The sequence below is a fragment of the Physeter macrocephalus genome, unplaced genomic scaffold (assembly GCF_002837175.3).
Source record: "Physeter macrocephalus isolate SW-GA unplaced genomic scaffold, ASM283717v5 random_1503, whole genome shotgun sequence".
Lineage (NCBI taxonomy): Eukaryota > Metazoa > Chordata > Mammalia > Artiodactyla > Physeteridae > Physeter > Physeter macrocephalus.
Genome location: NW_021146272.1, coordinates 13,545 through 25,000, shown reverse-complemented (window position 1 = coordinate 25,000; position 11,456 = coordinate 13,545). Strand labels below are relative to the sequence as shown.

General features: G+C 43.5%; 1 protein-coding gene across 1 annotated transcript in view; it reads right to left on the bottom strand.

The window, feature by feature from the left end:
- Positions 1-2,459: 2,459 nt before the first annotated feature.
- LOC114485299 (translation initiation factor IF-2-like) overlaps positions 2,460-11,456 on the bottom strand; it is a 14,273-nt gene continuing 5,276 nt past the window's right edge. The window contains exons 3-4 of the mRNA XM_028486476.2: positions 8,589-8,650; positions 2,460-2,485 (exon numbers count right to left, since the gene is read on the bottom strand). Coding sequence (XP_028342277.1) covers positions 8,633-8,650 — 18 coding nt within the window. The 3' untranslated portion in view covers positions 2,460-2,485; positions 8,589-8,632. The remainder of the gene's footprint in view (positions 2,486-8,588; positions 8,651-11,456) is intronic.

The following is an 11,456-nucleotide window of genomic DNA, read 5'->3' as shown; positions in this document are numbered from 1 at the left end:
AGGACCTCCAGGAGGCCTCACTCCAACTGATATTCTCTGGGGTCTGAGGTTCTCTGTTAGTCCAGCAGTTTGGACTCGGAGCTCCCACCAAAGGAGCTTGGGCCTGATATCCGGCCTGGGAACCAAAATCCTACAAGTTGCATGGCGCAGAAAAAAAAAGAAGAAAAAAAAAAAGGAAGAAAGAAAGACAAAAAGGAGCAGTACAATATCAAAAAATAAAAAACGAAATAAAATTAGTAAGATAAAAAATGTATTAGTTAAAATAAAAGTATAACTGAAACAACTGCAATAAGGTAAAATAAAACCACAGCAGAAAAAAGAAAGAAAAAAAAAAGTGTCTGGGTCTTGGGAGGGTAGTTTAGGCGGGGCGTGGAACTTAGGCAGGGCTGGGGTTTAGGGTGGGACGGGACTTCAGCCTGTGGGGGTGGTGATGTTTGAGTGTGGGACGGAGCCTAGGCAGGGCAACCTTAAGTGTGGGGCAGGGCCTCTGCTTAGGACCTGCCCGGAAGGGGAGAGGCAGCACGTGGAAAGGAGGGCCTCTGGAGTGTGAGGTTCTGGAGTCTGGAGGCAGGGCCCTAAGTGAGCATGTGGGGGTGGGGGGGCTTAGGCCCAGCACATTGGAGGGGGTCTCAGAGGGGGCCTCCGAGTGTAGAGGTGGGGCCCTGGCTGGGGATGCAGGGGTGGGGCTTGGGCTCTGCACGGCAGGAGGGAGGCTCCAAGGGCAGAGGATTAGGCCGGGAGCCCAAGAGGCTCCCCAGTGCCTGAGCGGACAGGGAAAGTGCTGGCCCCGTTCCCATCCATTCCTTTGCACCCCTCCCCCAGGGTCTCCCCAGTCGCTGCTGGACCCCTAACCATGGGTGGGTCCCGCTGGGTGTAGGAACTCCTCCCCTCCCCCAGCCGCCCCTCAGGGGTGCCGGTCCCAGAGGTCCGGCCTTTACTTTTGCTCACCCTTTCCTCCCTCCCACTCCCTCAGGACCCGCACGGCTGGAGGGGACCTGGTTGGGCAGGGGATCAGGCCGGGGATCTCAACAGGTTCCCAGGGGCCCAAGTGGGCAGGGGAAACCTGGCCACGCCCCCTTTTGATCCTCTGCCCTCCCAATGGTTCCCCAATGTCCCCTTTTGGGCATGGGATGCCTTCCCCTCCCCCAGCCGCCCCTCAGGGGCTCCTGTCCCATCCCGCCTCCACTTCTCCTCCCCCTTCACTCCCCCTACACCCACGTCCTCCCCAGTCGCTGGGGGTTCCTCCCGTCCCCTTAGGTGTCCGTGGTCCCCCACTGGTGCCTGGTAGGTGCCCTAGTTGTGAGGAGACACAAAATCCACATTGTCCTAGTACCAACACTACCCTTTCTTGAGCTAAAACAGCAGCAGATAAATAAGAACTACCTCCGTGGCTGCAGTAAAAATCTATGGATAAGAATATTTAAGATCATGATGTTGCATCTTAATGAAGAAGATTAATTCAGCCTCTAGTAACTGTTTTAAGCTTCGTTTTGGCAAATTATTTAAAGAAGGATATATACAACTTCGCAATACAAAGAACTGTGCTAAAAACTCTCTAAGTCTGAAAGACTGTTTACATTTAATATCCCTATTACTATGTATAAAATAAACAAGGACCTACTGTATAGCACTGGGAACTCTACTCCATATTTTGTGATAACCTATAAGGTAAAAGAATCTGAAAAAAAGATATATATGTATATATATAACTGAATCACTTTGCTATACACCTGAAACTAACACAAGATTGTAAATCAACTATACTTCAACTAAAAAAAAAAAACCCTAATAGCCTTGAGAAAAGGTAAATTGAGGAACTTAACTGTGTTATAAACTTTAAAAATAATTATATAATTCTAATCTATGGCTTGTTAAGTATGAAATCTCTAAAGGCAGATGGGTTTCTGTTTTTTTACATGTACTCAGTACATTTTTCCCTGTACCAATGGCAATCATTTAAAATATGCAGCTCTTGGGAATTCCCTGGCGGTCCAGTGGTTAGGACTCCATGCTTCCACTGCAGGGGCCATGGGTTCAATCCCTGGTCAGGGAACTAAGATCCCGCAAGCCGCATGGTACGGCCAAAAAATAAATAAATAAAATAAAATATCGAGCTCTTAAAAAACATTAAAAGTCATGATTCTGGGAATGGATGAGGGGATGGGAAGGGATGGAGTGGCTCTTATTCTTTAAGAGTCTATTAGTATTATTCAATCTTATAACCAGAGCTATAAATTACTTAGATACATATAATTTTGCACACATGAAGTAATTATTACTATTTAATACAACCACCACAAGCCAAAGATAATACCTTGGGGTGAGGAAAGATGTTGCTCCTGCAGCTTCTCCAGAGAGAGGAGTCTCAAGTAGCTAAGGACAACATACTTTGTTTCATAGTGAAATCCTAGAGGCACAGTAGTAGAGGACGCCATGGGGTCGGCTGGCAGAGCTCCGGAAAGGTCTACTTACAGATGTGTAAAACCTAAAAACATAAAAGTATTTTTTCAGTTTAAAGTTATTACAGGGGCTTCCCTGGAGACAAAGTAGTTAAGCATCCACCTGCCAGTGCAGGCCCTGGTCCGGGAAGATCCCACATGCCGCGGAGCAACTGAGCCTGTGCGCCACAACTACTGAGCCTGTGCTCTAGAGCTTGCAAGCCACAACTACTGAGCCCACGTGCCACAACTCCTGAAGCCCGCAGGCCTAGAGCCCATGGTCTGCAACAAGAGAAGTCACCACGATGAGAAGCCCGCGCACCACAACGAACAGTAGCACCCTGCTCGCCGCAACTAGAGAAAGCCCGTGCGCGGCAACGAAGACCCAACACAGCCAAAAATAAAGTAAAAATAAATAAATAAATAAATGTATAAAAAAGAAAATAAAGTTTACTACATGCCAGTACATTTTTCCCATTGACTCCAATTATTCAACTAAATACCTAAATAAATATTTCTCAGCCTTTTTTTTCTCAGTAATCTTTAAAAAACATAACTTCAATTTATTGACAAGTAGGAATTTATTTATTCGGATATCAGATCAAAAGCAAATTTCTGGGCTTCCCTCATGGTGCAGTAGTTAAGAATCCGCCTGCCAACGCAGGGGACATGGGTTCAAGCCCTGGTCCGGTAAGATCCCACACGCCGCGGAACAACTAAGCCTGTGCGCCACAACGACTGAGCCTGCGCTCTAGAGCCCGTGAGCCACAACTACTGAAGCCCACGTGCCTAGAGCCCGTGCTCCGCAACAAGAAAAGCCACTGCAATGAGAAGTCCACGCACTGCAACGAAGAGTAGCCCCTGCTCGCCACAACTAGAGAGCGCCCACACAGCAACGAAGACCCAACGCAGCCAAAAATAAGAAATAAAAATAATAAAGTTCCCTTAAAAAAAAAAAAAAAGCAAATTTCCCTTTCTACCTCTCCCTAGTTACTCTATTTTCACCTATGTGGCAAAAACACTAGCTCTGCCCTCTCTTTACCCTCCCCCCCAGCCAGCATACGTCCTCTTATTTCTTTTATTAATAAAGCCTACTAAATTTCAGCTACGTCCATGGCCACACAGCTGCAAACAACATTTCCCTGTTTCCTTTACAGCTTAGTGTGCTACAAGATCAGTCTGAGCCTGAGGAATAAGAGCGGCAGTTACCTCTGCAACGTGGGGGTGTGTGTCTCTCCTTGAAGACTTCCTCTTTCCTCCTCTCTGGGTTTGAAATGTGCATATGGCAGACACCTCACTCTGACATGCAAACAAGGACACCACTCCGGGGGACAGCACAAGACAGAAGGGACCTGAGTCCCTGAATGACCCCATGGAGCACAGCTGCCCTGCCCACCTTGACCACTTCCCTCTGACTCCTATTCAAGCCACTTTATTCTGAATCTCTTCAATAGTTACTTTAACTTGTACCCTAATCAATGCAAGTACAATTCACTTCTCCATGTGGACTTAACAGCTGTTTTACATACCATGTACCCCCCTTTTTAAAAGACATACTCTCTTAGCAACTTTCAAATATGCAAGGCAGAATTATATACTATAGTCACCAGGCTGTACATTACATCCCCAGGACTTATTTATTTCACAATCAGAAGTTTGTACCTTTTGACCCCTACTAAGTACCTTAATAGTTGTTTCAAACCAAAATGTCTTATTAAGAAGTTTCCAAAGAATTGTTTTCTACTTAAAACAATGATACAGACGGTCTTAAGATCTTAAGAAATATCTGTGCATTGGGCACAAAGGCTTAAGATCAATCGCCAGCCCTCAGGAGTTTTCTATCAAGTAGAGGAAAACAAAAGCATAGAAACAAATAAGAACAATAAAATTCTATGATACAGTCAGTATCCATGAGTGGGAGAGGCGACACAAAACAAGGAACAGGTAAGTCTCTCGGGAGAAAGAAAAAAGAAGTGGAAATCAGGAAAGGCTTTATAAGGTAAAATCTGAGCAGATCTTGGAACGTGAGTGAGTAGTCACTAACTGAACCAGCTGGAGAATGGGACGAGGTGAACTTTAGATGTCAAGTAGACCAGGAAAAGGCACAGAAGTGTTTTGGAACAGCAGGGAACAACACAAAAATTAAGCATTTGACATGGCCAAGTCCTATGATACAAGTCCTACGATACTGCTGATGGGGCTCAGCAGTAGTCAGCATGTGGCCTGCCTTGTATGCTGCAGGATGCTTGGAAGCTCGGGTTTTATCCTGTAAGCTGGAAAATGATTTTAACCATGTCCATTAACGAACCCCCATAACTGTATGCAAATTCTGTGTGCATGAGCATTTTTTCTGGAGGGAAAAAAAACACTCAATTTCTTTCGGCAGCCTCTCAGATTAGATCATGATGCAAAAAAACGCTAGGAACTCTGTAGCACACAAATAGGAATCACTGAAGGGTTTTAAGCAAGAGAAGCACATGAACAGATTATATTCTAGAAAAATCAACCTGGAGGCAGTGTGGAAGACAGAACAGAGACTGGAGGCAAGAACACAAGTTAGGGTAATATTGGAAAAATCTAAACAAGAGATGTATGAAGGCACGACCTAGAGCAGGAACACAGGAAAGGAGAAGGGGACAGATAGGGAAAATATGAAGAGTTCAAAGATTTGTTAACCAACGCAATGACAGTTGCCAGGCAGCTGTACAGAAAGTGGTGCTGCCCCTACTTCTCAAATTGGATAATACAGGAAGAGCTGCTCTGGCGGAGAAGGATAACAAGTTCACTTGGGGGCATACTGAGTTGTAAAATGCCCACAGCCGTCCAGGTGGAAATGAACAAAACGTTAGACATACAGGTCTTCAACTCAGAACGAGGTCTGCACTGGAGATAGAAAGCTGTGGTCTGCGCAGAGGCGGGTATACAGCATCACCTAAGTAGAGTGGACGGAGAGCAGCGACTTCCAAGGGGAAGGAAGCGCCAAAGCTTCCAGGAGGTGGGAGAAGGGGTGGCTTGGTTTGAAAAAAGCATATTCATACTTGGAAAAGCAAACATTACCTACTGTTTTCAGATTATAAAGTATAGAAAATAAATCTGAGTAAACCTTCAATCTTCTTTGTATCACTGACTCTCAGTGAGAGGATGGGAGCGAAGAATCACATACCCCCCACCCCGAACACCACCAGAAGAGGAGCCAGAGATTTTTATTTATCAAAGGGAAAAAGGGTTTTTAAAAAACATGTTGAGAAACACTGGTTTAATCTGAAAAAGAAACCCAATTAGAATTCAAGGCAAAACTACCATTTCAGGGCTGGCCAAAAAGATGAGAAGCTGGCAGAGTTGCCCGCTAAGGTCTGCAGTGGACAGTCAGAAAGGCATAAAGGGGACAGGAGGGTGTGCTCAGAGTCGGGGGAGGCGCTTCGGGAAGAAGGCAGAACAAACAACACACCAAAAAAAATGCAACATCAGGATGATGTCCCCAACAGGATGGGCTGATCTGACTGGCAGGGCAACGGCAGAGGGCAGGGACGAGATGAGCGAATGGAGGACTTCCCTGGTGGTGCAGTGGTTAAGAATCCGCCTGCCAATGCAGGGGACACGGGTTCGAGCCCGGTCCGGGAAGATCCCACATGCCGCGGAGCAACTAAGCCCGTGTGCCACAACTACTGAGCCCAAGTTCTAGAGCCCGCAAGCCACAACTACTGAGCCCGCGTGCCTAGAGCCTGTGCTCCACAACAAGAGAAGCCCCTGCAATGAGAAGCCCGTGCACGGAAACAAAGAGTAGCCCTCGTACCCCGCGTACCACAATCAATCAATCAATCAATCAATCAATCAATCAATAAGAAGAAATGAGCAGAAAAGGAAAAAAAAGAGTCAATGGAAAGTGAATCAGTAGAGCAAATGGGGTTTAGTCTATTCTTTCGTGGTTTGAAGGGAAGACAAGAATGGAGGCTGGGGAGAGAGACAAAGGGTCTGAGAGTTCATTAATTTTGTTTTGTTTTATATACAATGAAAGAGACTTAAGCACGTTTACATTCAGTGAAGGGGCCAATGATACATAAATAAAGAGCAAGGAATAAATTATTAAGTTCCGAAAGAAAGGAGAACAGAGCAAATCAGTAACAAAATTTAACATATAAAATGTCTCAGAATTTTTTGGTAACAGGAAAAAAGAAGTACTCATCTTCTGAATACTGCTTTATATTTTAAAACACTGATGTTCTAGAATTTGTTATAATCCGATTTCTTGTATTTATCCATGCACGCCAATGTTGACTGCAGCACTATTTACAGTAGCCAAGACATGGAAACAACCTAACTGTCCACTGATAGATGAATGGATAAAGAAGATGTGGTGGCAATAAATAATGCCATTTGCAGCAATATGGATGGACCCAGAGATGATCATACTAAGCGAAGTCAGTCAGAAAGAAAAAGACAAATACCATATGATATCACTTACACGTGGAATCAAAAACAGGACACAAATGAACCCATCCACAAACAGAAACAGACTCACAAACATAGAAAACAGACTTGTGGTTGCCAAGGGTGGGGGGGGAGGGATGGATTGGGAGCTTGGGGTTAGGAGATGCACACTATAATATCAAGGATGGATAAACAACAAGGTCCTACTGTATAGCACAGGGAACTATATACAATTTCCCGTGATAAACCATAATGGAAAAGAATATGAAAAAAATGTATATGTATGTGTGGGTATATATATATATGTGTGTATATATATATATATATATATATGTAAAACAATCACTTTGCTGTACAGCAGAAATTAACACAACATTGGGAATTCCTTGGTGGTCCAGTGGTTAGGACTTGGCGTTTTCACTGCTGTGGCCCAGGTTCAATCCCTGGGTTGGGGAATTAAGATCCCACAAGCCTTGAAGCCAAAAAAAAAAACAGAAAAAGAAATTAACGTAACATGTAAATCAACTATATTTCAATAAAATAAAATTTTTTTAAAAATTTCTTGTATTTATCAAAAATCCATATCTCTCACGACACTTTTAGTTACACACCAACCCAGATGCTACAGACAATGCATAGTTCACCAAGTTTCCAAACTGGATTTTTAACCTAGTGCTCTTCAAATTTTCTTACAAATCCCTATTGACTAACCATAAATACCACCTTTTTCAAAAATTTTTTATTTATTTATTTTTTGGGGGGCCGTGTTGGGTCTTCATTGCTGCACACTGGCTTTCTCTAGTTGCGGCGAGCAGGGGCTACTCTTCATTGCGGTGCGCAGGCTTCTCATTGTGGTGGCTTCTCTTGTTGCGGAGCATGGGCTTCAGTAGTTGTGGCACGTGGGTTTAGTTGCTCTGCGGCATGTGGGATCTTCCCGGACCAGGGCTGAACCCGTGTCCCCTGCGCTGGCAGGCGGATTGTTAACCACTGCGCCACCAGGGAAGCCCCATAAATGCCATTTTAATCATGGATTTCATAATTCTCCACTATAAAGTCCTCAGCTCTAGTACACATGTTACTATCCATACGTCCACACAGTTGGTGACTGCTTCCATGACACTCAATCATTCTCAATGCCTCACACTAATGGAGAAGCTGACCATACATACTTCTATCATTTAAGTTTAGTGCGTGGTCTTTAGGCTTCAAATTTGTCTCTGACGTTCCAGTCATAAACAAACCAGACCCGCAGGATAAAACATCCTTCCAACTCCTCTAATTTCACCTGAGCTGCCAGTTTACAGCAGCAAAGCAGCTCATTCAGGCCTGTGTTTAGGTGATGGGGCAGGCAGACCTCAGAAACAGTACTATGTGTCTACAACACAGGGAATATAGCCAGTATTTTATAATAGCTATAAATGAACTATAACCTTTAAAAACTGTGAATCACTATGTTGTACAACTGTAACATACAACATTGTACAACTATACTTCAATTAAAAATAAATAAACAGAAAGAAATGCTATCATAGGTCTCATGCATTTGTATTAAATTACAATTTCTCAAAGGCACTGAAAATATGCCAAGTGTGAACTCTGCAGCACTGCTGCAGGGTATTCTGGGGAGAGAGGGCATCACTCCCTCTGCATACTCCATGGCAACTAATCTGCATATTGCACAAAGAGCTCTTGCATTTCTGTAAGATATCATAAATAAATCACCTCTGCACGAGAGCTCTATTTCTGAAGCACTTTTCCACGTGTTGTCACAGTAATCCTCCACACTAGAAGGAAAAGATAACAGTCTCAACTTTATTGATGGAGAAACAAGAATAGACAATTTATCTGCCCAAAATCATAACAGCTAGTTAACAGTGCAACCACTTGGTCGAGTACATCCTCTTCCATTCCGAACTCTTAGGCCGTAACTGTATTCATTCAATACACATCTCCTGCAAGCCAGGCAACGTGCTGGGTGAGAGGAACACAGAGGTGGAAACACTAACACTAATGATAACAGGAAAAAATGGTAGAAAAACAAGGCAATTTCCCAAATATCAGACACCCACAATACCGAAAGAAACAAATTTCTCTATTTTGAGAAAGGGAGAGGGGGGCAAAAAGGAAAAAGACAGGTTAAAGAAAAAGTAAATATGATCTGAGACCACCACACAGAGCTTTCCTGGAAGCAGGGGACCATGCTCAGGTCCACCCCACTACTTACTCACCCACCAGAGAACATTTCATGCATAAGACAGCTCAAGCTTCCTTTTAAATGATGAAAAAGACATAACTACTTTTTTTTTTTTTAAAAAAATGTTTGGGGTAGGGAGTTTATTAATTAATTTATTTCTTTTGGCTGTGTTGGGTCTTCGTTTCTGTGCGAGGGCTTTCTCTAGTTGCGGCAAGCGGGGGCCACTATTCATCGCGATGCGCGGGCCTCTCACTATCGTGGCCTCTCTTGTTGCGGAGCACAGGTCCCGTTGCGGAGCACAGGCTCCAGACGCGCAGGCTCAGTAGTTGTGGCTCACGGGCCCAGCTGCTCCGCGGCATGTGGGATCCTCCCAGACCCGGGCTCGAACCCGTGTCCCCTGCATTAGCAGGTAGATTCTCAACGACTTCACCGCCAGGGAAGGCCGACATAGCTACTTTTACTCTTTAAATTTTATCTAGAACCCATTAGAATTCAAATTAGGTATAAGTGTTCTTGGTATCAAGAAGTGATTAAATACAAGGGTAATCTTCAATATAAAACTCCTGCTTTTTACACAATTCTAACAACCTACTGAATACAGCTGTGTTACCCAGCTGTTTTTCTCCCTCTGCCTTACACCTTTAATTTGCTCTTCTCTCAAGTTACAGGTACCTGTCAGCCAGACGGACGGCCTGAGGAAGCTTAGGGTAACTTAATCCTGTGTTTATACATACATTTGGTGGCATCTCCAAAACATCCATGATCCTTCAGTAACAAATGTAATATCCACAATCTTACAATAAATGGTCTTTTTTAAAAACCAGATTTCTATTATGAGTACCAGTGCAAATCCCAGGATGTTAATATAGATAGTACTGTGGGAATTAGGCAAATTTTATGAACGGTAACCAGAGGTATACAGCAACTATTAAATTCTACTTTAAATTCTTATGAAAAGCAAATCTGCAGCAACATGAGTTTTTTGTAGTTGTTTCCCAACCTTGTCTGATCATAATAATCTTGGCGGCTATTAAAAACAAATTTCTAGCACCCACCTCAGAAATACTAACTTAGACTATCATACCTATATTCTATTTCTTAACCCCATAGAACCACAGCAGAAAAACATTACAATCTAACATGATGTAATTAAATTATTTCAGGAAGCTTTGTTTTTAGACTATCTCCTCCCACTAAAATAAAATTGTAATAAGAGTGTTAAATACTGCAATAATGTGGAGTTGAGTAGATAGACAATCCCAGTTTACAAAGAGAAAAGTGAAAATCCACAGATAATTCAGTCACAAATGAAAACCCTGGAGTTTTAAGCACGGACAAAGTTTTTGATTCCCATATCCCAGTCTCCAGACCCACTGGTGGTTTTAGCAAATAATTTTTAAGCTCCACAAAGTAGCATGAAGTCCAATGACTTTATTTCTTCAATCTGTACTTTATTAGGTCTCATACAATTCTAGGACTTTCTGCAAAAAAAAAGTTACATAATCCTAATTAAAACTGTGAAACTGCAAAAATTTCACTGGGTCCAACTGAGAAATGCAACTAAGCATTTGAAAACTCAGCAGATACTACATATTTTAGTGTACACTATCCCTTTCCAACTGCAACGTGCCTAACTGAAGATGCTAGTTCAATCTTGTGTTAAGGGCCGTCCAAAAATGTTTCCACTCAGCAGCTGGCACTCCAGCATAATGTACTTAAAGAGGAATGCCTCACTCTCACTCTCCCCACACATAGTCTGACTTTCACAGCAAGTAATCAGGCTTCCCATATATGTGTAGATAACGTGCATAAAAGGGAGACATGAAAGTCAATTTCTCTGCTCCACTCCTACGTATGTGCCACAGAGAAATGAAAACACATTGTCTACGCAAAAACGTTCACATGAATGGTCACAGCAGCATTACATATAACAGCCAAACAGTGGAAATAACTGCCCGTCAACTGATGAATTTTAAAAATGTGGTCTACTCATACAATGCAATATTATGTGGCCATAAAAACTAATGAAATGCCAGTACCTGCTACAACATGAAAGTAAAAGCCAGTCACAAAAGACCATATATTGTATAATTCTGTTCATATGAAATATCCAGAATTGGCGGATCTACAGAGAAGTAAAATAGTGGCCGCCTAGGTGAGGGAGTGTGGGAATAAAGAATGACTGCTGGGCTTCCCGGTGGCGCAGTGGTTGAGAGTCCGCCTGCCGATGCAGGGGACACGGGTTCGTGCCCCGGTCCAGGAGGATCCCATGTGCCGCGGGGCGGCTGGGCCTGTGAGCCACGGCCGCTGGGCCTGCACGTCCAGAGCTTGTGCTCCGCAACGGGAGAGGCCACAACAGTGAGAGGCCCGCATACCGCAAAAAAAAAAAAAAAAAA